Here is a 26,369-nt window from a genome sequence, read left to right as displayed (position 1 = left end):
GTTATCGTTCAGTAGTTTGGCCCCGCAAGTGAAGTGCATGGCAGGAGTCTCAGGAGGGGGGGTTCATCGTAGAGGTCGAACAAGGCCACCGCACTGCCGGTCATGGAAGGAGGAGTAGAGGAGGAGGAGGAGGAAGGAGAGTTCCCGGTCATGGAAGGAGGAGTAGAGGAGGAGGAGGAGGAAGGAGAGTTCCCGGTCATGGAAGGAGGAGTAGAGGAGGAGGAGGAGGAGGAAGGAGAGTTCCCGGTCATGGAAGGAGGAGTAGAGGAGGAGGAGGAGGAAGGAGAGTTCCCGGTCATGGAAGGAGGAGTAGAGGAGGAGGAGGAGGAGGAAGGAGAGTTCCCGGTCATGGAAGGAGGAGTAGAGGAGGAGGAGGAGGAGGAGGAAGGAGAGTTCCCGGTCATGGAAGGAGGAGTAGAGGAGGAGGAGGAGGAGGAGGAAGGAGAGTTCCCGGTCATGGAAGGAGGAGTAGAGGAGGAGGAGGAAGGAAGGAAGGAGAGTTCCCGGTCATGGAAGGAGGAGTAGAGGAGGAGGAGGAGGAGGAAGGAGAGTTCCCGGTCATGGAAGGAGGAGTAGAGGAGGAGGAGGAGGAGGAGGAAGGAGAGTTCCCGGTCATGGAAGGAGGAGTAGAGGAGGAGGAGGAAGGAGAGTTCCCGGTCATGGAAGGAGGAGTAGAGGAGGAGGAGGAAGGAGAGTTCCCGGTCATGGAAGGAGGAGTAGAGGAGGAGGAGGAGGGGGGAGTTCCCAGTTGCTGAAGTCGTTTGATTTATTGATTATTGCCACATGACACCCACCCCCTCCCTCCTTCCTTTCCCCAGGAGCTCCTGTAGCGTCAAGGCTGCGCTCCATATCCAGTAGCAGGGAAATGATCGCTGTCTCTAGAGTGAGGAGGTCTTTGGCGAGGCCGCTTCTCACGAAGAGACAGGCTTCGCCAAAGGTGACTTCTTTTCACTCGCGGTGGAAGTCATGCAGGCGGAGTCCGGTAACACCCTTACCCTTCATCCAATAGGTTGATAATTGGCCTATTCCTCTTTATTGTCTCGTTTATCTCTCTGCTCTTATTATCTCGCTTCTCCCTTTACTCTCATCATTTGTTATTTGTTAATCACCTTGAATGATCCAAGGGATGGTTCAAAGTTGTCACACATGAACACGAATGGAAATGATGTCAATTTGCCGTCTCGCTAGATGAAATTAGTCGCTCCTTTTTCCGTGTCTCGAGTTTCATGTGACATCCCGAGTGGGTTCAGTACATCATCAGGTAATTCAGGTAGTGGTGGATCTCTCTCTCTCTCTCTCTCTCTCTCTCTCTCTCTCTCTCTCTCTCTCTCTCTCTCTCTCTCTCTCTCTCTCTCTCTCTCTCTCTCTCTCTCTCTCGACTCTTTTGACATTTTTATTCTCGCCAGGTGTGTTAGCGACCTTTAAAGGTCGACGGCTCTTTTTTTCACCCCCTTTTTTTTTTCGTCGCATAAAAAGTCCTCTCGTCGCTCCATTATAGTAGTCGCGGCTTTCTGTCTCACCGGAGTGTGTGTGTCGGGGTCGAAGGCACGTTTGAAGTGCTTATGTGGTCAACCTTTCTCAGTCATCTTCTTCTTCTTCTTCTTCTTCTTCTTCTTCTTCTTCTTCTTCTTCTTCTTCTTTTCTTCTTCTTTCTTGTCTTCTTCTTCTTCTTCTTCTTCTTCTTCTTCTTCTTCTTCTTCTTCTTCTTCTTTTTTCTTTTCTTCTTCTTCTTCTTCGTCTTCTTCTTCTTCTTCTTCTTCTTCTTCTTCTTCTTCTTCTTCTTCTTCTTCTTCAGGGATTCCTTGTTGTTTCGCTGTGCGTTTGTTCATGTCACCCGACAGTATGTGCGTTCTTTGTCCAGATGGATTTGATGGAATTATCATCTTCCCTGAGTTGCCAGGTGAGAGAGAGAGAGAGAGAGAGAGAGAGAGAGAGAGAGAGAGAGAGAGAGAGAGAGAGAGAGAGAGAGAGAGAATGCCACGACCCTTGAGCACGTTTCTGTGACCTTTTGAGTATGATGACCTGGCCTTTGACCCTACCCCAAGGATCGTATACCGTCGTGCTCGAGGGTCGTAAAGTTTCCCGATGTGTTTGAGGAAACTCAGATCCGACGTGAACTGTCTTGTTTGATCAAGCTCGTTATGTTGTCGGGTAGTCAGAAACGAACCGGTCAAACAGTTGGAGAACTTTGGGTTTTGAGTATTTTGTTTATCTTGCTACTCCCGTGGAGGTTCTTGGCTCCCCGGTAGTTAACGTGAGTGTAAGGGGTGGAAACCCCGCCGCTGTGTGTGAGGCATAGAGGCAGGCGCGTGAGGCACAGATGCGGAGACCTGACGCGCAGATGCGGAGAGTTGAGGCACGGGGAAGCGGTTTCCCGAGGCACAGTTGCGGGCGCCTGAGGCACAGATGCGGGCGCCTGAGGCACAGATGCGGACGCCTGAGGCACAGATGCGGACGCCTGAGGCACAGATGCGGACTCCTTAAGACACAGAGACAGGCACCCGAGGCGTAGGGGATCGTCCTTAAGACACAGATGCGGGACACCAGGGGCACAGATTGCGGACATGAGAGACACAGGGGCCGAACACCTAAGGCACAGTGCGGGCGCCTGTGACGCAGATGCGGACGCGGGAACAGAGAACCGTATTTCGTGGGTTTATTTGAGCCTTTGCCTATTTACCACTGCAAGGCTGTATCATAAACACTGACTGAGTTTGGCGAGAGAGGATTATTGCAAGAAATTAAAAGAGATTTGGAATGCCGGCTGTATTTGCCGCTCGCAAAAAAAAATAGTCACCCAACTCTTTTTTGCTCTGCAAGTGTCGAGGAAAAGAAAGAAAAAAAAAATTGCTGTAAAACTCGAAATAGATTTTGCCTCACAGTCGTATGTTTCAAAGGCATATTTTGCTATATTCATGGAATATTCATGAATATTCAAGGGGGAAATTCGTAATAGGTACTATGGGATTACATTTATGGCTGGATTTCCTGTCTGAGTAAGGCTTGGGCTAAGTCTCCATTGATTCTCTCCATAAACTCGTGTATGATTTTGAACGTGTGGTATAGAGGCGAGTCCAGTGGCACAGTCCGAGGTCTTCAGTCGTCGTGAGCAACTCTTAATGCCGCGTCATTTGAATACTTCAGGTGATCACTTGTTACTGAGCGAAACCCCCCTCACTGGCAGACCATCTCCCACGCATGCCATTGATACTATCATCACTTTGTAAGATATAGTGTACAAGTCCAGACCTATAAGTACAAGTCTTCAGGGGCGTGTGAGGAGGGTTTCTCTCTCTCTCTCTCTCTCTCTCTCTCTCTCTCTCTCTCTCTCTCTCTCTCTCTCTCTCTCTCTCTCTCTCTCTCTCTCGCCAGGACGTTGGTGATGGTGTTGGAGTGGTGTTGGGTAAGTGGTGATGGTGAGAAGGCTGGAGTGATGTTGGGTGTGTGGTGATGGTGAGAAGGTTGGAGTGGTGTTGGTCAGGTGGTGATGGTGAGAAGGCTGTAGTGATGTTGGATAAGTGGTGATGGCTGGAGTGGTGTTGGGTAAGTGGTGATGGTAAGAAGGCTGGAGTGGTGTTGGGTAAGTGGTGATGGCGAGAAGGCTGGAGTGGTGTTGGGTAAGTGGCTATGGTGAGAAGGTGGTGTTGGGTAAGTGGCGATGGTGAGAAGGCTGGAGTGGTGTTGGGTAAGTGGCGATGGTGAGAAGGTGGTGTTGGGTAAGCCTACATACAGACACACACGGTGCAAGGGGCATGGTTGAAGACTACAGACGGCTACTGTTCTCGCAACGCACTCCATCACTGCTGCCGTCATGTGTCCCAGAGACGGAATATCGATACGTACGTACATCCGCCTCTTAAACGTTGCTATGTAAGGCGTCTTCTGTTACCCGTGGCAAATCCTTATCAGATAAGGTTAAGACTGGCTCGAGAATGGGCTTCCTGTTATTGTTCTACTCAGCGTTTTCACTTCTTCACTGATAACGGAGCGTAGGGTAAGGAGGCTATCAGAGAGCTCTGGTTTGTATGGGTCGACTCTTGGCTGCCGGCCTGGCCATTCACATGATACGGTTGTACCCATGTCAACATTCATGGTAGGTTTATGCTTTTCATTCATCATGGGCTTGTTCCTCTTCCCTAGCGGGCTTACTCACTCGTACTCATTGTAGAGTAGTGTGTTCGTCATTTCTGTACACATTTGGGTTACTTACTGTCATGCATGGTAGACTTACTCATTCTTATTAGGGTTCGGTACCCATGGTGGGTTACTCATACGCATTAGGGTTAGTTATTGTCATTCACGACAGGCTTACTCACCTTAGTGCTGCTGTCATTCATGTTTAGCTTACTCATTCTTATTCACGTTAGGGTTACTTATTTTCATCATTCATTTAAGGCTTACTCACTCTTTTTTTCACGTTACGGTCACAAAGGGAGGGAAAAACACTCGATTAAAGTTAAAGTGTGGGTCACTTTGTAAACTGTCTCCTAATGTGGTGAGTTATCCAATACACGCTCCTTTTAAGAACTGTCTTTTGAGCCCTGAAAATCACGCCCTTCGATTAGCGTATTACCCTGGACCCACCAGGGAACGGCCGAGGTCCTCTCTGTGTGTACCCCTCGAACCTTATCTGTCCGTGGGTGGTGTATGCAGCGAGGGTGGAGTGCGCGGGTTTAGTCGGTTTGCGTCAGTGGGTGGAAGTGTTGCCGTCCGCCAAAGCGGACCAGGATGCATGACTGGCGCAGGTGAGATCACGGGCTGTTGTTGGTCGTGAAGCCCAGTGAGGTCACTAGCCGTGCTCAAAGGGGCCCTCTGATGCCTCGTGATGTGTGTGTGTGTGTGTGTGTGTGTGTGGCGGGAGGTGGCCATCATGACCAGATAGTGCCAGACCGTGTCGTGCCTGGCCATGGCTAGGCGCCGTTGGAGTTCGTGATACGTGGTGTCAGGGGTCATATGATAACCTGGTGTCAGGCGTATTCGTGTGTCTTATCTGGTTGCGTCAGGCCCAATATATGTCTTGTCTTGATGTTTCAGGTCCCATTAGTATGTTAAGTAGTTGTGTCAGGCCCTTTCTGTGTCTTGTCTGGCCAAACACCTTTAGGGTCATGCTACGTGGTGTCAGGCCCACTGTTGCGTCATAGCTGGCCGTGTCAGGCCCACATTGTGTCTTTGTCTGGTTGGGTATTGTCCAGTTTGTGTGTCTTCTACATGTGTCAGGTCTGGTAGTGCTAGGTCCAATTATTTACAGGTCCAGTTTGTCTTACCAGACACTGTCAGGCCCGATTCCCCCACCCCCTCCCCCTTTTTCTCCTGTTACGTAATCCCAGACCCAGCTTATGTCATATCAGGCAGTGACAGGCCCATCATATGTCTTATCAGGTCGTGTCAGGGGGGCCAAATCACTCTCACCCTAAGGAGTCCCACTGAACGCCATAACGAATTAACCCAAGTCCCAGTGCACGACTTCGTTGAGCAGGACGAATCACACGCATCATCATACCAAAACAGTGTGTGGCCCAGCAGTTGGTGTTGTAGTACGTTGCGGCACCAGCGCCAGGTCGCCTCCCGTAGCAAATTAGCGTCGAGCCCACGTATGGTACCGTAAGTTTGGCATCCACACCTTGATAGTCCCAGGCCCCACCCAGTTAGCTTGAAACCAGGCGATGACAAGACGCAGTAGGTGTCATGCCAGGCGATGCCAGGAGTCAAGATTAGTGTCATGGTACGAGTGGCTGTCCCAGGTGGTTTCATCGGTCGTTTTGCACTCACGGTTACGCAGTAATGCTAGTTAGGACCAGACCAGGGAGGGGCAGACGCGGAGTGCTCAGGCAGGGCCAGGTAAGAAAGAGTCAGGTCCAAGTAATGTGTGCGTAAGTTGGCTCCGTGCGTCACAGCCCTGACGTCATCTTGACAGTTCTCGGCAGACGGGGTGTTGGAGGAGCGTGGCGTCTGGCTCATTCCCGTCACGTTGTGTAGCGAATGAAGAGTGTTGAAGCCCCGGGTGTGGATTTAAGCTATCGTTATCTGACTTATGACACACAAGCACCTACACCTCTGAGGAGCAGAAGGACGGAACAGACCAACACTCTGTCTCGTGTCTTTTCATACAATCACGAGAGGGACGGAACGAACCAGCAGTCTTGACTTTTGTCTGTATTTTAATTACCGAATGGATCATAAAGTAATTCCTGTCTTCTGAGCCAGGTTGTGATCATGTGCCCGCCTTCCTGAAGACGCCGGATGTAATGGCAAACATGTTTAGAGGATAATGTCGGAAAAAAAAAGCATGAACCCGCTCCTTCTTCACATTGTGGCGGGGTTTAATCTACTTGTTTTGGGTAGTGGTGAGAGGACGTGGGCTCTGAGGGCCTTCATGCACCAGAACCTGACAGGTTGCAGGCGGGATGAACACCTTTGCGGGTCAGCTGAGTCGTTGTCAACACCCAGTGTTGCAGGGGAGAGACAGTCCATTATGTAGCTGTTACCTTTCCTTCCTGCCCTAGGGTTGTCGTCTACGGGGCTCCTGCAGCGCTGGGCAAGCCGGCCATGTCCACCGTGTGAAACCATAAAACCATGGGTCACAAAGTGTTGTCTGTTGGGTGAGCGCAGTACGCTTGGGGAGTAAGTGTCTAGTCTCTTCTGTAAGGAAGTTACATCTTGGGCAGGACGGGTCTTAACGATCTTTCGATACGATGTTTGTTATATTGGAGCGGTGGATGGTGTCCAGAACACAGACGAGAAAGAATGAACCGTACATGTCTGGGGAGTGTAGTTTGGGAGATTTTTCATTTTCTCTGGTGGGATGTCGTTTTAAGACTGTTTGGGGAGAACGTTTGTTCAGTGCCTGTTAGATAGTATTAATGTGTATATTTTTTTTGGTTATTGTGTCTAATAAGGGAGGCAGTATCATCGTCTTGACGCATTGGAGTACATTTCCTTGCTACTGGAAGGAGCGCAGCCTCGAAGCCGTGGGATTCCCTTCAGGGAAAGGGGTCATGGAGTTATTACATATATATATATATATATATATATATATATATATATATATATATATGTGTGTGTGTGTGTGTGTGTGTGTGTGTGTGTGTGTATTTACATGTGTATGTATGTTTGTTTTATCTTTTCACTTCTATACATCCGCATTTGTTTGTTTTTGTGTGTGTGTTGGTCAGAGGGAAGTGAGCCGAGGAGACCCACCTGGCTGGCCTCCAGGTAGGTCTGTTGCCAGGGAAGAGGCAGTTCCCTCCCTCTCTTTTTCTGGCGCGCCGCTGCTCTCGCCGCCGATGCCCTTCCGTCCTTCCTCTGTCCGTCCGTCACGCCAAATTACCCTCGTTGGTGTGTGTGTGTGTGTGTGTGTGTGTGTGTCTCCCTCTCCCGGCCTCCTCCCACGTTGGGAGTGTGGGGGATGGCAGTCCTCAGTGGCTCGTTTCCACCACTCTGTGGCCTCATTTGCATTCGTTTACATAGTTTACCGGCGCGTGTCTTACGGTGGCTCCCTCACCGCCCTGTTGGGTGGAGGGAGCGTCCTCGACTCGCTAGTGTTGCTACACTCGCGCGCGCGTGCGTGTGTGTGTGTGTGTGTGTGTGTGTGTGTGTGTGTGTGTGGGTAAGGGGGAGGGATGTCGGGCGAGGCTATTGAATATTCATTGAATATCCCGGGTCAGATATCATATCAATTATTCATGCGTGTGATGTAGGAACTCTATAATCATTATCATTCTCAGGTCTAAGGCAGACCTTCCCCCCCTCACAGTACATGGTCCGGTAGACCGTTATAATTACTCAGTAATATTTATACTTTTGCCTTACGTGCAAGAGATAGCCCCCAAAAAATATTTGGCCTAGTGGGTGATGATTGGTCAGTGTGTGGTATGACTCCTGTAATATTGATTGTTAGTTATAACTCTTAGGTGACGTATGTAACTTTTAGATGTTAGATATAACTCTCAGATGTTAGCTATAACTCTTATCTGTTAGCTATTATTCTTACATGGTAGCTATAACTCTTAGATGTTAGATATAATCTCAGATGTTAGCTATAACTCTTATCTGTTAGCTATAACTCTTATCTGTTAGCTATAACTCTTATATGCTAGCTATAACTCTTAGATGTTAGCTATAACTGAAATGTTAGCTATAACTCTTGGATGTTAGCTATAACTCTTATATATTAGCTATAACTCTTAAATGATAGAGTTATAGGTTAGCTATAACTCCTAGGTGTTAGCTATAACTCTTATATGTTAGCTATAACTCTTAAATAATAGCTATAACTCTTAGATGTTAGCTATAACTCTTATATTTTAGCTATAACATGGCATGTGGTCCCCGGCCAACACACTGGATTTTGAAAAGTGACTAAAATGTATCTTTTTATTGTTTCAGGTATGTGTCGTGTGGATTCGCGTCGTGCCCCAGTCTGGTATGTTGGGTTATACGTTGGATCTCTCTCTCTCTCTCTCTCTCTCTCTCTCTCTCTCTCTCTCTCTCTCTCTCTCTCTCTCTCTCTCTCTCTCTCTCTCTCTAGTTTTGGGCAGAATCCCTTCACAGGTACTCATATGTGCGTGTATAGGTACCCTCACCTTCTCTGTCTGTATGTTAAGTCGATAGACTATTGGACCTCCGTGGTGTAGCGGTTAGCGTTGCTGACTGTAACGCGTTCACGGGGACCGCCCGACGTAGGTTCGAAACCTGGTCGCGGCAGTCGGTCCACAGTCACAACCCAGTAGGTCTTCCTCTCCCCGAGGGGGTTGGTTCGATAAACTGGATACCTGGCTTAGGCCCGGGCATACAGGTATGTATACAGCGTAAATGAGATGGTTTTAACATGGGGCAATCGGTTTTGGTGATGTCTCAGCTTGGAAAAAGAGAACGGGTTGGAGTGGGAGGTGATTCCTCATTATACTACTCTTGAGCACGACGGTACGACCAATGAACACGACGATACTACTCGAGCACGACGGTACGACCCTTTAAGTTATGATGACCTGGCTTCAAACCCCATCTTTAAGGGATTTTAAAGGGTCAGACGTTGGGTGTTGCCGTTCAAAACCCGTGGGTCCGAACCGTCTCCCCATTGAAGTGCCTTACTGACGCCTTGGCCCAGGGGCGTGGCTTGGTTCTCAAGGGGTCTTGAGGGGTCGGGTCTTCCATCATACGGAGGATGGACGGGACTCTCCTATTATCCCCATCAGGTCCTCCTTGATGGTGGCACTATTGCTTGAAATTAGTGCCCTTTTCCTCCCTACGGAGAAGGAATTATATAAATTATAGGACGTAGATGTATATGATTTACGGGCGTGTGTCGTGATTTTCATGTACGGCTTCGTCGTATCGGTGCGTATGGTAGGCGACTCCAGTGTACAGGTGGGAATTCGTAATGCAAAAACCTCGTAGAGAAAACGAAAAAAAGATGTGATAACCTCCCGCGTCTTCTCGTGTTTGTGAAATCCGTGTTTGGTTTGTGTTATTTTACGGGGAGTCTTGGGGATTTTACGGGGAATGGTGGGGATTTTACGGGGAGTGGTTGGCATTGATTTTTTATTCCCCTTATCGTCTTCTCTGTTCTGTCCTCTTTTAAAGCTATATGGAAGGAAAATACATGGAACCTAAGACTCTGATATTAAGGCTGATGGCTAAGGGAGGGTGAGGCATGGGTGCTGGGGAGCCTGTGTTACCGATGGTGTGTTGGTGTTGAGGAGGACCGCTTTGTGATGGAGAGGGGAGCGGGTGATGATGGTTGGTGATGGAGGGGGAGCGGGTGATGATGGTTGGTGATGGAGGGGGAAAGGGTTGAAATGGTTGGTGATGTAAGGGGACTGGGTGATGAAGGGGGACTCCCTGGTGATAGAGGGAGACTGGATGATGATGGGCTGGTGGCGGAGGAGGACTGAGTGATGATGGCTGGTGATTGAGAGGGTGGGTGGTGGACTGGGTGATAACGACTGGTGATGGAAAGGGAATGGAAGATAACGATCGGTGATAGAGGAGGGGGTTGGGTGATGGTGGCCGGTGATGGAGGGGGACTTGGTGACGATACTGGCGGTTGTGAGGACCAAGTGATGATTTGCTGAATGGTTGATGAGTAATGGACCTGATGGTGGTGACACAGGCGGTCGGGTGACTGGATGATGACTGCCGACGGGGAGTGACTGGATGATGAACTGGCCGACGGCTTGGGGTGACCCTCGGCAGTAGCCGACGATGATGGGTAACGGGATGACAGTGATGGTTGTTACCGGTGGTGGGCACTAGAGTCGACTGTGGGGGGGTAGGAGGGAGAGAAGGCTTAATGGTCATGAAATACATGGAGGGGGTCGGACTTTGAGGAGGGGGGATAACCGTGAGTGGCGAGGGGTTTAGTTCGCGGCGATGGGCGGCATAAGAGGGGTCGCTGGTGCGGTTAAGGTATTACGTCGTTGTGAGGTAAAGGATGACCGAGGACAATGGCGCTACGGTGGAGAGGGGGTTGTTTCAGGCCGACCGCGTCCACCTTCCTCCTCCTCCTCCTCCTCGTCGTCGGCTGCCCTAGGTGGAGCCCTTAGCATTTTCTTTTTTACCTCTGAATATTTCCATGTGGGGTCTTCGACCTGTAGCCTATAACTGTGTGGATATTTTTTTTTTTTTTGCTCCGGATAGGACTGAGAGTCGGGAATTCTATTTTTTTTTTCTTGTCTGCCGATGTGGATGGTTATGTAGAGAGGCACGGTGAAACTAAGGCTTCGTGGGTTTTAGCCAGCAAGGGTCACGGTGGTGAGATGTGTGGTCGGGTTTATGTAGGGAGACGACTGCTACCTGGCCTAACCAGCTGGCTCAGCGGGTGTGGCCACGGTGCTGAGGTGCGTGCACGCATGGTGGTGGCAGCCATCACCTGGCCCAGCGGGTTTGGAGGGTGCCCTTGGGCACTCAGCCGGCGGGAGGTGGGGTGTTGAGGCCATAACCATCTTGCCAGGCAGCATGTCGTCGTGTTGTCTTCCAGGAGACACCAAGGGTGGGGTCGGCTTCTCTATGTGATATCAACCCACTGGGGCCTGACCAAGACCCTCTGTGACCTGTGTAATCCTTTTGCGCTACCGCTCGCAGGTTGAGCGTGGGGCACACAGTCGACTTGCCGGGGTTACCGGCGCAAGTCAGTGGCTTGTGGCACCCCTGTATTGATGAAGTACTTATTTATTTTTCACCGGTCACCTTCTTATCACAACTTATTGGACAGTTTCACTTTTATCATAGGAGTCAGTAGACTGTGTGTAGAGTTGGCCAAGAGGCTCCTTAGGCGCAGTGCAGGTTTGAGCTGCCCTTTACATTGCTGTAAGAAAGCTTTTCTTTCAGTCAGTTGTCGCGCACGAACTGGGGTTTTAGTTCTTTTTGTGATTCTATTTTCATGTATGATTTTGAGGTGTTCAGGCGTTAAAAGAAATGGGTGGCTATGTCTGTGGTCGCATGGGTAGCCATATCAGTAGGAACAAACTGAGGTGTTGGATTTCACTGCAAGTGGGAGGTGGCTGTGTGTGTGTGTGTGTGTGTGTGTGTGTGTGTGTGTGTGTGTGTGGAAGGGAGGGTAAGGGTGACACTACGAGTGGCAAAGGAGAGACTCCCTGGAAGGGTGAGGAAGGGAGAGTCCGTGAGAGAGAGAGAGAGAGAGAGAGAGAGAGAGAGAGATGGTCGAACATCAGGTGGAGGAGATAGGAAAGGGGAAATTTTTCACGGGAGACAGTGAGAGATGGGAGGCGGAAGGAGTGAAATGGGAGAGGTCCTAGGAAAGAGTGAGCCAGTGGTCGGGGGTTGGGAGGGGCGGCGAACCCTTGCCGGAGCGAGTAGTAGAGTGACAGGATGGGGAGAAAACTCGTAGGAGGGAGCTGAAGTGATGGGAGGGACACGCTACACGGTGAGTGCGAAAGGCGGGAGGCTTTCGACAGGGTTTGGCTGGGAGTCAGGGACGAGAGATGTTAGGAGGGAGAGTCGTGAGAGGGGAGTAAGAGCGGAAGATCCGGAGTGAGGGAGGGAAAGAATGTGGCGGTGGGAAGTCTTGGAGAGAGAGAGAGAGAGAGAGAGAGAGAGAGAGAGAGAGAGAGAGAGAGAGAGAGAGAGAGAGAGAGAGAGAGAGAGAGAGGAGCTCGGAGGCGGCATCCGGATGAAGTTAGTTAATTTGAAGTCTGGCAGCTGTAACTGTGTGCTGGGGGGGCGGGGCCCCTGTCTGCCTGCTTGCCTTCGGGTTGTTCTTGTCGTCACTACGCGCCCCAGGACTCGCCGCCAGCCAGGCGTTCCGTGTCTTGGTGAGAAGGTTTTCCAGGGCGCGCGGTTTATGGACCACATCCTGGACTCGCCGAAAAGACTTTCCAGATCTCAATAAGGAGACGATGAAGAGAATATAAAAGGTGTTTTAGGATTCAGGAAACCCACCCCAGGTTTTGGCAGATCGTTCCATGGAGTGGCACTAACACATTCAGGAATAGATAGGGGTTCCAGCGATATCTATCTATCCTGGAATACATAGGGTTCCCAGTGATGTCTCTCTTGGAATAGATGGGGTTTCCAGTGATATCTATCCTTGAATAGATAGGGGTTCCAGCAATATCTATCTATCCTGGAATAGATAGGGTTCCCAGTGATGTCTATCCTGGAATAGATGGGGTCTCCAGTGATATCTATCCTGGAATAGATGAGGTTTCCAGTGATATCTATCGTGGAATAGATAGGGTTCCAGTGATATCTATCTGTCCTGGAATAGATAGGGGTTCCAATGATATCGATCTATCCTGGATTAGATAGGGTTCCAGTGATATATATCTATCCTGGAATAAATAGGGGTTCCAATGATATCTATCTGTCCTGGAATAGATAGGGTTCCAGTGATAAAAACGCGGGCTGGTCCTCCGCAATGGATATTTAATTCACGTTTTGAACGGTGAAATTTTAGGGTCTTGCCCGTGAAAGGGTTAGGGTTCTCGTAGAACGTTGGATCTTCAGCAAAATACATTTTCTAAGACTAGACAAAAAGAAGCTCTGGGACATTTGAATAAGTTTTCCATTTAGTGGAAAGTTGTCGAGGACTTTGTCAAAAGATGTGTACTGTAGTTTTGTGGGCACTGAACTGCCTTACAAAGACTTTAAAGCAAAGGAAAAAGATATGTGTTAGTCAGGTCGATGGATAAGGTGGTCTGTTGCTCTGGAAGGATATGTTCCAGTACTGGAAGGTGGTCTGTTGCTCTATAAGGATGTGTTCCAGTACTGGAAGGGGGTCTGTTGCTCTGGAAGCATGTGCTCCAGTACTGGGAGGTGGTCTGTTGCTCTGGGAGGGTATATTCCAGTACTTGATAAATGGATTTCCCCGGCACCGAATGAAATAGCTTGTTGTGACTCTGGAAGGGTGTGTTCCAGCACGCGACAAAGGCTTTGCTTCTGTGTTTCTTCCTTTTTTCTTAGAAACTAGCACCGGCGAGGAGGATTTCCAGACACTCTCTCCCGCTCTTAATAGTCGCCTTTTGCTGGAGACACGTCGACATTATTGTTTCTCCCTTATCCCTGAGAATGCTCTCTCTCTCTCTCTCTCTCTCTCTCTCTCTCTCTCTCTCTCTCTCTCTCTCTCTCTCTCTCTCTCTCTCTCTCTCTCTAGTTAGGTACCTAGTGTAACGATCGTTACTTGGCCATTTAAATTGCCAAGTAATTCATTGCGTTTCCCAAACCATGTTTACACTTTTCAGTGTTCCCTCTAGTGTATTTCAACCACTGGGGTTCCAGACCCTGGACTTTTTGTACAATATGTGTATCCTCTTTTGCGCCCCCTGTCCACAGGGATGGGGTTGGAGTGCAGAAAAAAAAATAGCCACTTTCGCGGGAGAAATCAATATCATACGGAACGAAAACGGTAAATTCTTATACTCGCGCATGGTCATGCGTCAACGCGGGTTCATTCTTTCCCAATGGTGGTCCTGCCTTGAATGACGAAGTACATTATTAACGTTTTGTCTGCGAAATGGCGATGAAGCAGGGTTTATTTTAGCGGGAGGGAAGTTCGCCAGGCTTCGTGAGGTCGTGGACCGGGAGGGAGGTCGTCAGGCGTCGTGAGGTCGCGCAGAGGGAGGGAGGTCGACAGGTGTCGTGAGGTCGTGGACCGGGAGGGAGGTCATCAGGCGTCGTGAGGTCGCACAGTCCGAGTGCAGAGGGTGTTTTGGACGGCCTCATGCCTCCCGGCTCCTGTCCTTTGCTCCTGCCTTCCTCCCTTTCCCTCTGTGTGCAGGCACCTACCACCCTGATGGTTTTCCAATACCTGCCACCCATAAGGTACTCACTCAAGCCCTCCAGGCCATCGCCCTCTCTTATCCTGCTTGCCTGCCCGCCGCCCCCCAAAAATATCCTCTCATATCCTGCACCTGGCGTCCACTCTCTTACTCCTACCGCCCGCTCCTATCCAACGAGGGCATCTAGCCGCCGAAGTTTGTACTTATCCCAGAACCTCACACTCCTCTGTCCACTCCTGTGTTCGGTTTTAGGGGTCATCTGACCCTCATTATATTGGAGTAGAGTGTATTGAGTAGCGTCGTGTTGCTAAGGGATGTCTGACACTATGTTGAAGTAAAGCGTATTGAGTAGCGTCGTGTTGCTAAGGGATGTCCAACACTATGTTGAAGTAAAGCGTATTGAGTAGCGTCGTGTGGCTAAAGAGTATTCAATAACCTTTTGAGATTTAAAGCGTGTACATTTTTAGTCCCTTAACGTCATTGTGGATCGCTTGGTGGCAGCGTTGTGTGTGTACGATGTGGCAGGGGCTTCACCGGTGCCATCAACCTGCAGTTAGATTTGAGATCGCAGAACCTCGCTGTGTTAACGGCTTTGGCTACGCTGGGCTGGATCCCGCCGAAGTCGTATGTCTTTCCAGAGTATATTGGGCCGGTGATGCACGCTGGTGTAGGCGCATGGTCACTGGTGTGGTCCTTTGGCACGATATCGTGGCGACTGGTGGTCCAGATGGTCTTCTGGCACGATGTAATGGTGACTGGTGGTCCTGGTGGTCCTCCGGCACGATAACGTGATGGCTGGTGGTCGTTGCTAGCACGTCCTTTGGCAAGATATCAGGGTGATAGGTGGTCCAGCAGGTCCTCTGGCGCGATATCATGGTGACGGGTGGTTGAGCAGGTCCTTAGGCACGATATCGTGCATAAAGGACTTGTTTGGTCGTTCTCTGATACATCAAGATGGTTGGCTGGGAAAGTTCTTGGAAGACTGTTGTATCGACACTGAGGGTACCAGAGTGGTTGCAAGGTGCTCGTGTACGTAATCAGTCGTACATACGATCTGCAAGTGTTTATTGCCCGACAAAAATAGAACCTCTGTTTACGACGACGTTATCATTATTGGCAGTGGATGGTATGCTCTGGTCTCAGTGCATTACGCGACAGCTAGAGAGTGGTTGTGAGCTGGTGGGACTCTTTAAAGAAAGTATCGTACGGTCCTGGCGGTACCTCGCCAGTGCGGTTAACGGCGAACTGGTATGAAGAATGGATTAGTATTTGAGAGTCAGTCACTGTTTTGGAGGAAGGTGGAGGAAATTGGTTATTCACTACAATTAACTGCGAGAGGATTCGAGTATCTCTGGTGTTCTGGAGAAGAAAATAGAGAGGGTCATTTGGTGTTCGGAGTTCAAGAGATGAGGATATTTCGACGCTGGAGATGAAAGTGGTTTGGGGATGTGGGTACGGGAGTCCCGTCTTGGGGTCGGGGGTCACATAATGGAGGAAGTCTGTGCGTGGAATATGTCCGGCGGCTAAAACACCCAGAATGATCAGGGCTTCAAAGTTAACTTAGAAGGTCAAGGCCGGCCGAAAGAAGTTAGTCAACTCTGATTTTTTTGACGATGTTGGTGCGGGCCTGTTAAATGATCTTGACGCGTAAACTAGCTCAGAATTTTCCTTATGCCGTAAAGGGTCATGATTGTGAGTAGGTAGCGCTGATCCTATCTGTGCAATGCAGGTGTCTTGAAAGGTGCCATCTCTGGTTCTGCGTCTCTCGTCTTTGAAGGTTCGTAGAATCCAGCCAACCCTCATCTGTATAGTGCTAGCTCAGGGGCCAGGTCGAGAGATATGTCTTAGTCCAATTTTCTTTTTCTTTACAAATTTCTTCCTGGATTGGGTAATGTTTGGGTTTTTTTGTGTGTGTTTTCTTTTAATCTGTGAATGTTCTTAAGACTACAATTCTTTTTTTTTTTTTCATGTGTTTCGGTTCCTCTTCTCAGATACTGTTTTAGATTCTTTAATAGTTATTGGTTATGGGGTATCTATAAACTGCTACTGTCAAAGTGAACCCAGGATCCAGTAGTTACGAAAAGTCTTTGGGCTGCGGCCAACAGAACAACTGGAGGGGGACGGGGCCGCGGACTGCGGCCTCAAACAGCCAGGATGTTCAGATGTTCAGAGGAACACCGGTGCGATTTTGTCCCAGACGGATTGGTGGAGGTAGTAGACTTGGGCTTCCTTCGACAGAAGGTTAAGTAAGGTATTCTGCTCGGCCCAAGACTGTAAGGTATGCTGTTTGGCGCCCCTTGAGGTATGCTGCTTAGCTTAGAACCATAAGGTAATGTAAATTAAGGTATGCTGCTTGGCCCCAGACTGTAAGGTATTTAGAAGTAAGTTGTGCTACCTGACCCACCCTGACTGTCAGGTTAATTTAAGATAAGGTTAAGTTGCTTGCCCTAGCACCGTAAGGTAATGTAAAGTAAGGTCGTGTATACACTTACTGGCCTCAGAACGAGCTGTGGGGATGAAGGTACTCCCTGCAGCACATACGTTAGGCAAGCTTAGATTGTACGTGCAGTTGTAGAATGTTTTAAGTTCTTTATGATTGAGTATATAAACAAATTCCCACTGAAATTTCAGCATCTTTCATCCCTTCGCTGAAACATCACCACAACTCTACTTGGTATCCATGTAATGACGTGAGATCCAGTTGCTTTTCATTAGTTATGTGTGTGATTGTGAACGTTATGTATGTGATTGTGAACGTTTCCGTTCCACGGAAGGGAGACGTAGTTGATAACGGTGTCACGATTTTGACGCTGCTGCCATGTCCTTGTGATGCTAATGGTCTTGTGGCCTCCAGGGCGCGACGCGAGGGCCGGGCGAGGGAGCTGCGTCAGGCCAGGAGGAAGTAGGTACACCGCCCGACCCAACCCCCCACACACGCCTTCACATCTCTGAAAGCTTACGACTTAGCTTGTGGCCAGTCGCTCGCTGCCATCTTGAACTGCGCCCCTATCTCTCACTCTCCTTATATATATATATATATATATATATATATATATATATATATATATATATATATATATATATATATATATATATATATATATATATATATATATATATTTATATATTGCGTATGGTTTTTTTCTCACTGTTTGATTACATCTTTTTAGCTTGTCGCCATTCTGCAGCGCCTTGAATTTGCACCTTTTTTCCTCTTTAATTTTTTTTTTATATATTATGATTTTGCAGGTTGTAACACACCCTCTGTGTTCAGTACGTCATAGTGTAAGGTCTTAGGGTTATCGAAGAACGAGTTCGGATGCTGGATCTGTCTTACCAGCTCTGAATCTCCAGGCAAAGGAGGGGCTGTGCTGACGAAGGCTCTTGGAACACAAAGGGCAGGGAAGAGCGCCTGGTCCCTTCAAGCCACGCAGTTGGGAAACCTGTTTGCCGGAAGCCCTGCCCCAGTTCGGCTTCTGGAGGTAGTAGACCTGGAAGCCTAAGAGCATATGGGGAACCTCCACTGGGAAAAGAATTGAGGTTTCTGTAAATTGAGAAGAAAGTTGCAGATGGAAGACCATGAAAGGACGCGCCAGACAAAAGCATAAAAGCGGCCGCAGGAAAAGAGGACAAAAAAAAAAGTTGAAAGCTTCGTAATATAATAAGTAGGTACAGGGGGAACAAAGAGATCTTCGGGAGACGGAGAAGAAAAAACAAAAACCAAAAACAAAGTTTTTTTTCTTACAAGAGAAAAAAAAAGGACATTTTTTTTCTTCTTTCACGCGGGAGGACCCCGCGGGTTGCAGCGCCCAGCAGAACCCTGCCTGGCACGCCAAAGACACAGCGCAGAAGCCCAGCCTCACTGTGGTAGACTCGGGGAGTCGAGATGAGCTTACGAGATCGACTCGTGGCAAGTAGGACGAGCTTACGAGATCGACTCTTGGCAAGTAGGACGAGCTTACGAGATCGACTCCTGGCAAGTTGAACGAGCTAACGAGATCGACTCGTGGCAAGTTGAACGAGTTTATGAGATCGACTCGTGGCAAGTCGAACGAGTTTATGAGATCGACTCCTGGCAAGTAGGTCGAGCTTACGAGATCGACTCCTGGCAAGTAGGACGAGCTTACGAGATCGACTCCTGGCAAGTTGGACGAGCTTACGAGATCGACTCGTGGCAAGTTGAACGAGTTTATGAGATCGACTCGTGGCAAGTCGAACGAGTTTATGAGATCGACTCCTGGCAAGTAGGTCGAGCTTACGAGATCGACTCCTGGCAAGTAGGACGAGCTTACGAGATCGACTCCTGGCAAGTTGGACGAGCTTACGAGATCGACTCGTGGCAAGTTGAACGAGTTTATGAGATCGACTCGTGGCAAGTCGAACGAGTTTATGAGATCGACTCCTGGCAAGTAGGTCGAGCTTACGAGATCGACTCCTGGCAAGTAGGACGAGCTTACGAGATCGACTCGTGGCAAGTCGAACGAGTTTATGAGATCGACTCCTGGCAAGTAGGTCGAGCTTACGAGATCGACTCCTGGCAAGTAGGACGAGCTTACGAGATCGACTCCTGGCAAGTTGGACGAGCTTACGAGATCGACTCGTGGCAAGTTGAACGAGTTTATGAGATCGACTCGTGGCAAGTCGAACGAGTTTATGAGATCGACTCCTGGCAAGTAGGTCGAGCTTACGAGATCGACTCCTGGCAAGTAGGACGAGCTTACGAGATCGACTCGTGGCAAGTCGAACGAGTTTATGAGATCGACTCCTGGCAAGTAGGTCGAGCTTACGAGATCGACTCCTGGCAAGCAGGACGAGCTTACGAGATCGACTCGTGGCAAGTTGAACGAGCTTACGAAATCGACTCGTGGCAAGTAGGACGAGCTTACGAGATCGACTCTTGGCAAGTTGAACGAGCTTACGAGATCGACTTCAGGCAGATGGGCCACAACGAATGCTTGAGAATCAGTCCCCACTCCCAGTTCTGTTCATCAGTACACTCAGCGTACCTTTCCGTAGAACATTATGCTGAAGAAGAACATGACGAGGAGGACATCTCGAGTCATCCTTGACCCAAGGACGAGTCTTTGAAGAGTTTTTCCTCCCTCCCTCAGTCCACACCGCAGATATCGTCGAAAATTAATATCGAGAAAGTTTCTCGGGATTTTTCTTAAAACTTGCCCAGAGCCACACTCTGGATGGAGCATCGGGGAGCTCTTAAGATTTAAATTGGATGAGAGATTTGGACCGCGCTGTTCAGTGGGGAGGTTAAAAGACCCCACTACACACATTCGAGGGAGTAGAGTATCGGAGGGGAAAGAAAAAAGAAATAAAAAAGATTTATATAGACCGTTGCCTTTGGTATCTTTCTGAAATATTTTGGAAAATGGTAGAGAGTTAAAATCAGAGAAAATGTTATGTGGAATAAAATGTATTTACAGATAGGAGGCAATTTAAGGTAAACAGAATGTTGGATTGATACACCCAGATCCTGGCAGGCTTTAGACAGGAGTGGCCATAGAATATGGACCGGTGTGGCCATAGGGTATGGGCTGGTGTGGCCATAGAGTATGGGTAGACGTGGACATTATTAAGAGTAGATGTAGACATAGAGTATGGGCAGGAGAGGCCGCAAAGTATGGGCAGGTGTGAACCCCGAGTATAGGCAGGTGAGGCCATAGATTATTGACAGGTAAAGTTATAGAGTATGGGTAGGTATGGAGCCAGAGTATGGGCAGGTGTGGAGCCAGAGTATGGGCAGGTGTGGAGCCAGAGTATGGGCAGGTATGGAGCCAGAGTATGGGCAGGTGTGGAGCCAGAGTATGGGCAGGTGTGGAGCCAGAGTATGGGCAGGTGTGGTGCCAGAGTATGGGCAGGTGTGGAGCCAGAGTATGGGCAGGTATGGAGCCAGAGTATGGGCAGGTGTGGTGCCAGAGTATGGGCAGGTGTGGAGCCAGAGTATGGGCAGGTGTGGAGCCAGAGTATGGGCAGGTGTGGAGCCAGAGTATGGGCAGGTGTGGTGCCAGAGTATGGGCAGGTGTGGAGCCAGAGTATGGGCAGGTGTGGAGCCAGAGTATGGGCAGGTGTGGAGCCAGAGTATGGGCAGGTGCAACCACAGAGTAAAAACACACAGAAATGACACAAAAGGAGGTGGTAAATTAGGTGGCAAGTCCTCGGCGTATCAAGAGTAAACGTTTGCTTTTACGCCCTCCGCCCACCTGGTCAGGAGGATTGTGCAAGTCATGAGTCAGGAGGCACTGTTTACCCCCTCTGTTCTCGCTCGTCATGACATCTGGCGTCCATTGACATCACTTGACGCTCTTTTAAACTGAAGGACGATGGTCACATGCAGCAGGAATAAAAAGAAAACCTCAGCGATCAAAGGCACTCAAGAGAAGAGGTGTTCGGTAGAGATGTCAACTCAAAAGTCGAACGGAGGTACAGTGGGAGCCTTGAGTTCTTGACGGGTGTTGGACTCTTCGTTCACTGTACCTCAGCTACGGATGAGGAGGGAGAGGAACTGCGTACCAGAGGGTGGAACCTGACTCATAGAATCGGTCGGGGACGTGTATAGGTTGAGCGATCATTGGTCGTGCCACCTGGTTTTCGATTTTTAAAGAATCTGTCACTGAGATACAGTTGACCAGTATGTGTTGTGGTGTGTGTGTGTGTGTGTGTGTGTGTGTGTGTGTGTGTGTGTGTGTGTCTACAAGTGTCACTGACTTCTGGAGGGATTAACAAGAGTATTTGAGAACCAAGGACGGCAAATCAGTCACGTTATTGGCGAAAACACTAATTTTTTTTTTTTTTTAGCATTTATTTTTTCCCCCCTTCACGCTATTACATTTCCTTTGCATATGTTTTTCCTTTTCTTTACCGACCAGCGGGGAAGGAGGGAAGTGTGATAGTGGCGACGCACGGAACATTGAAAGACCATTCACCTCGGGAACTGACTCGGGGAAACTTGTGGATGCCGAGGCCGTTGGGGAAGGCCACAGAAAGGTATACAAGTGAGTGGAAAAGTGAAGAAAACGAGAGACAGAAGCGAGGAAAAGAAGGAAAAGAAACCTGCAAATTGTGTGATTCGTTTTGTTGATAATTCGCACGTGTAAACAACTCCATGTTCCATGATGATAGACAAATGAAAATGTGTGCGAGAGAAGAAAAGGCAAAAAAACACATTTAGAAACTTGGGATTCAAAAAAAAAAAAAATTTACAACGGGATCGTGCAAACGGACTGTGGTCCCTTAGGATTTTCAGTTTGTTACCATGGAAAAGGAAAGAGAACAAGATGGCAAGGAACAGTGTTTGAAGGTGCTTGCCTGAAGGGAGAGAGAGCTGGATATTGAATCGGTGGAGTTCACTCCCGATCCATGTGTGTGTGTCTTGTGCCTGAGTACATGGAGGAAGATCAAGGCTGGCACCCCGCCTGGTGGCAGGAGGAGATCAGGAACGCATTGGACTCGTACCCCGAGCTGCCTGGGGGAGTATGTGCGTCTCAGCCCACCGGAAACATTGACTTCAGGTAACCTGTACATATTAGCTTCTGCCTCGTCTTAAATTGCACTTCCTCCCCCTTTTATATATATATATATATATATATATATATATATATATATATATATATATATATATATATATATATATATATATTATATTCCCCCGAGTTGTTATGACTTTTCTAAGTGATGATATTGCATCTAATTCTTTGGCCAGTATCCACGATTTTCATATATATATATATTTTTTTCTATGTATTGCTGCATACTTTATTTGTGATCAGTTTTCTCCGTCTTGAATTGTTTATTATTCAGTTATTTTAATTTGATTTGCATTTGTATGTTGTTCCGGCCCTTTGTGTTTTCACTCACATCTTGTGTTTACATCACCTTAGTGCATCTCTTGTAATGGATTGACCTAGTACGCCTCTTATAATTCCTCTTTTCCATCCCCCCGTTTGTGCTCTGCGTGATTACTGACTCTTAGTGATTTAAGTGCTGAATGTTGCTGCATTTCTTCTTGTCTCAGTTTGTAATTAATGATCTGAGAAGATTGAAGATCGCATGACGCTGGGTCTTCAGAAGGTTAGTAACATTTAAGTGCCATCAGTTCATGTTTCCTTCCCCCTTTAAACTGATGTTATATGTACATATATATTCTGTGGTATGTTACGTGGAGGAGTGTCTCACGTAGGTAAGTGTGTGTATGGTATAAGCATCCTTCTTTATGTTGTCAGCTCGTTAACATGGTCGGCCTAGTGACACCTGTGGTGGTGTGCTGCAGCGGCCATTAGCTCTTCTAGCCTAAAGCGACGTCCTTATCCTCCATGAGACCATAGGCCGTTGCTCATACCTCCTCCCTACCCGCTGTTGCCTTCCATTCACGGCTCTCGACGCCCTGATTCCTTGCCCTGTTTTATCGGCGTCTTCTCATCGTGTGGGAACTTCATCCCTTCACACACACACACACACACACACACACACACACACACACACACACACACACACACACACACGTACAACACCCTACAAGTGTTCTGCACTTACACCCGTTGCCGCCTTCTTCTTGCTTCCTCTCTGTGTATCCTAGCACGGGTGTGGCTTTACGCCCTAGTCCGCAGACAATGACACACTGGTCAGCCTTGTTATGTTGATTCCAGGCCTCCTATAGCACGGGCTTGTCATACATGTTTTTAGCAGACGCTCTCATCAACTGACACGTAAACGTATATTGTTCCACAGTTCGAATGTGTATGAGTTTGTGACGTTCTTGAAGTGGGAGCGGTAGGTGGTAAAGTGCCTGGAGGCTTTATTGGGGGTATCATGACCTATTCGGAGGTCAGGTCATCACATCCATTGATCCTCCGTGCACGTCTTAGGAAACTCCCTCTCCACCACCGCTGGTACAAGACCTGCCGTGCATGGGCATCCCTGACGTATATTTTAGAGGCATGGGAAGGGCGGGAGCTCCCATGAGGGTGTTGGACGACAGTGCCTCGAGTTAAGGGCCATTTGGCGCACTGCCACAGCAAGCTCCCCAGCCTACCTACCTACATACCTACCTACCTACCTACCTCCCTACCTACCGCTTCCACCACCTCCTGCCCACCTCCACTGCCACCACCTCCTCCTACCCAGCGCACGACGAAACACGCCATATCTTATTTCATTCGGAAATTCAGCGGTGCCTCAGTGCCAGGTGGGTGGGAACCATCAGTAAATTCGGCTTTAAAAGATGGCGGTGCAGATTGGGTAAGAGGTCTGTTATCCCCCCCCCCCCTCTCTCTCTCTCTCTCTCTCTCACACACACACACACACACATACACACACACACACGCACACACACGCACACACACACACACACACACGCACACACATATTGTTTCGGAGGAGTGTCCTTTGTGCAGGATGCATGACCTCTCTCTCTCTCTCTCTCTCTCTCTCTCTCTCTCTCTCTCTCTCTCTAAAACACCCCCCCCCCCCCATGCACACCAGCTCCGTGTCGTGGAGGACACGAATTTGGTTTTTGGAGGGATGGCGCAGCTCTCATGACAAGAAGAGGAGGGGAGAGAGAGAGGAGGAGGAGAAGAGACAAGAGATGGCAGCAATACATGGTGGGCTCAGCTGGAGACGGGGGGAGAGTGTTGATGGAGTAGCCGGCTTATACCAACAGTCTTATGGTGATTCACTGCATGAAGGGGTGACGATGCGGTCCGGTAGTGTTGCTGGTGTGGTTGACGCGCTCTTCCTCACCTTCGCTCGCTATAAACAGGTCCCAAGGTGATAATAAAGTCTGTCGTATTTCATAAAAAAGATAAAAGATTTTGCCTGCAGATTTTAAGGACCCTTAAAACTGGTCGTATTTCATAAAGATATCGGCAGATTTTAAGGAATACGTATTTATGAAAAGATATCGGCAGATTTTAAGGAATACGTATTTATGAAAAGATATCGGCAGATTTTAAGGAATACGTACGTATTATGAAAAGATATCGGCAGATTTTAAGGAATACGTACGTATTATGAAAAGATATCGGCAGATTTTAAGGAATACGTATTTATGAAAAGATATCGGCAGATTTTAAGGAATACGTATTTATGAAAAGATATCGGCAGATTTTAAGGAATACGTACGTATTATGAAAAGATATCGGCAGATTTTAAGGAATACCGTACAGTACAGCAGATATTTTTTTCCCCCCGTAATCCGAGTCTAGTAATGACTAGCTCTGGCATAAGTGTGTGACGATAGATTGTTATCTCTAAAGGGTATTAGATTCTCTCGGGCGTTGGGGGAACTGACTGACGAAGGGGCGTGGGTTGCTGGTTCACCGTTCCCCGCCTTCCATATCTCCGGCCTTGGATGTCGTCTCGCACAGCTTTGCGCCCTCCTCCCCCCCTTGATGTGTTCGCTCTTTTTAACGTTCAAGCACCCTGGACACGGTATAGGCCTGGGGTGGATTATTTTCCCCCGTGTGGATGGCTGTAGACGGATACATTCAGTTCGAGAGAGAGAGAGAGAGAGAGAGAGAGAGAGAGAGAGAGAGAGAGAGAGAGAATGGTTTCCAAAGACAATTTAAAAGCGACGTCTGGAGCAATATCACGAGTTTTGCCATGGCTGCGCACATGTGGGTGGGTGGGTTGGGTTTACGAACTCTGCATCGTGGTCGTCCATCCTTAACAAAGACCCGTTTGGCTCTCTTATCATGTCCTCCCTCCCCCACCGCAGGTTGGCCCATTTCATATATCTTCATTCCTCGCTGTCCGGGCCCTTCAGTTTTCCCCCACGGGACTGCAGTGGCAAGGTGGGGGTTGGTTAGGGAAATCCGTCCACCTCTTAAATGCTCTCAGTTATTTCCCTATCTTCATTCGGAAGAAAACTTGAAGATTTTTCACATTTTTATACGTAAAGTCTGACAGGAGTGATCCATCATGCGGTGCGGTGGGTGGACGGGTTGTTTTTGCGTACACACACACACACACACACACACACACACACACACACACACACACACACACACACACACAATGCTCCTCTCGCCATTCACCAAGGTACTTGAGCCAGATCCATTCTCTGTATTCCTTACATAACTCTGGTATCTCTCTCCTTGTGCGTCGTCCCTCCCTCCCTCCCTCCCTGCTTCCTCTTCCTATCCTTATCGATCGTCTCGTCCCCTTGGGCCTGAACTCCTTCGCCACTCACGCAATTCTTGCCCAGACAGAATCCCCCATTCAGACTGGTATAACGCTGGAGACTGCCATCTCTCTTGTTCAAGGGGAGCAAGACCCTTGCACCCCCATCTCGTTCCCAGCTACACGTATAGGTAGGAGCGACATTTTTTACACTCCAGTCGTCGAAGTGCTCTCTCTCTCTCTCTCTCTCTCTCTCTCTCTCTCTCTCTCTCTCTCTCTCTCTCTGCATGACACGAGCAGAAACATGCACCAGCCATGTCCATCTGGGATTTGGAAGGACCAGTGCCGTGAAGAGTGCGAGAAAAGGGAACTTGGAAGAAATTTAAATTGAGCTTCCAGGGGTGTTTGCAGGCCTGACTCTAAGCATGGAAATGTTATGGAAAGAGGGAAGGAAGAAAGACGAGAACCCCATAGCTCTACTTTCCAAGGGGAAAAGTATTATAAAAAAAAAAGTATTCAGTATTATAACGGTCCATCATCGTGTGGCTGGTCTTCACTCTCAAACTGTGGGAAGCGGCAGCCAGGCGCTCTCAGCGAGTCCGGGCCTCAGTGGCAGCGGACGCGGGCAGGTGGCTCACGAGAGCAGTGGCCGAATTGATACCTGGAGAAGAGAAAGGGAGGGATGACAACAACACGGCGGAGGGAGGGGGAAGGTTGAAGTAAGGCCACAACTGAAGACTTGGCAAAGGCAGGTTAAAGCTTTTGATACCAGTCGGGTTGAAGAGGGAGTCCTGTCATCATCCTTTTTGCGCTCCCTCTCACTGGATGAACACGGGGTGCGCAATGAACTAGCCGATGATATGGACACAGATCTATTGGTAGAAAAGCTAGCCACTTGTGGTATACGAACAGTACTCCGTGTCAGGACAAGACCCCTGTGCAAGACATGGAATAGTTGCTTGTAGGGAAAAGAATGATTTCGGCATCTGTACAACAAATTCA

At 48.7% G+C, this 26,369-nt stretch overlaps 1 protein-coding gene across 1 annotated transcript in view; it reads left to right on the top strand.

Moving 5' to 3' along the window:
* LOC139765670 (uncharacterized) overlaps nt 1–26,369 on the top strand; it is a 320,213-nt gene that overhangs the window by 237,442 nt on the left and 56,402 nt on the right. Inside the window, exons 2-3 of the mRNA XM_071693403.1 lie at nt 17,092–17,139; nt 21,119–21,760. Coding sequence (XP_071549504.1) covers nt 17,092–17,139; nt 21,119–21,248 — 178 coding nt within the window. The 3' untranslated portion in view covers nt 21,249–21,760. The remainder of the gene's footprint in view (nt 1–17,091; nt 17,140–21,118; nt 21,761–26,369) is intronic.

Source organism: Panulirus ornatus, chromosome 55 (genome assembly GCF_036320965.1).
Source record: "Panulirus ornatus isolate Po-2019 chromosome 55, ASM3632096v1, whole genome shotgun sequence".
NCBI classification, from domain to species: Eukaryota; Metazoa; Arthropoda; class Malacostraca; order Decapoda; family Palinuridae; genus Panulirus; species Panulirus ornatus.
This window is presented reverse-complemented; position numbering and strand designations above follow the sequence as displayed.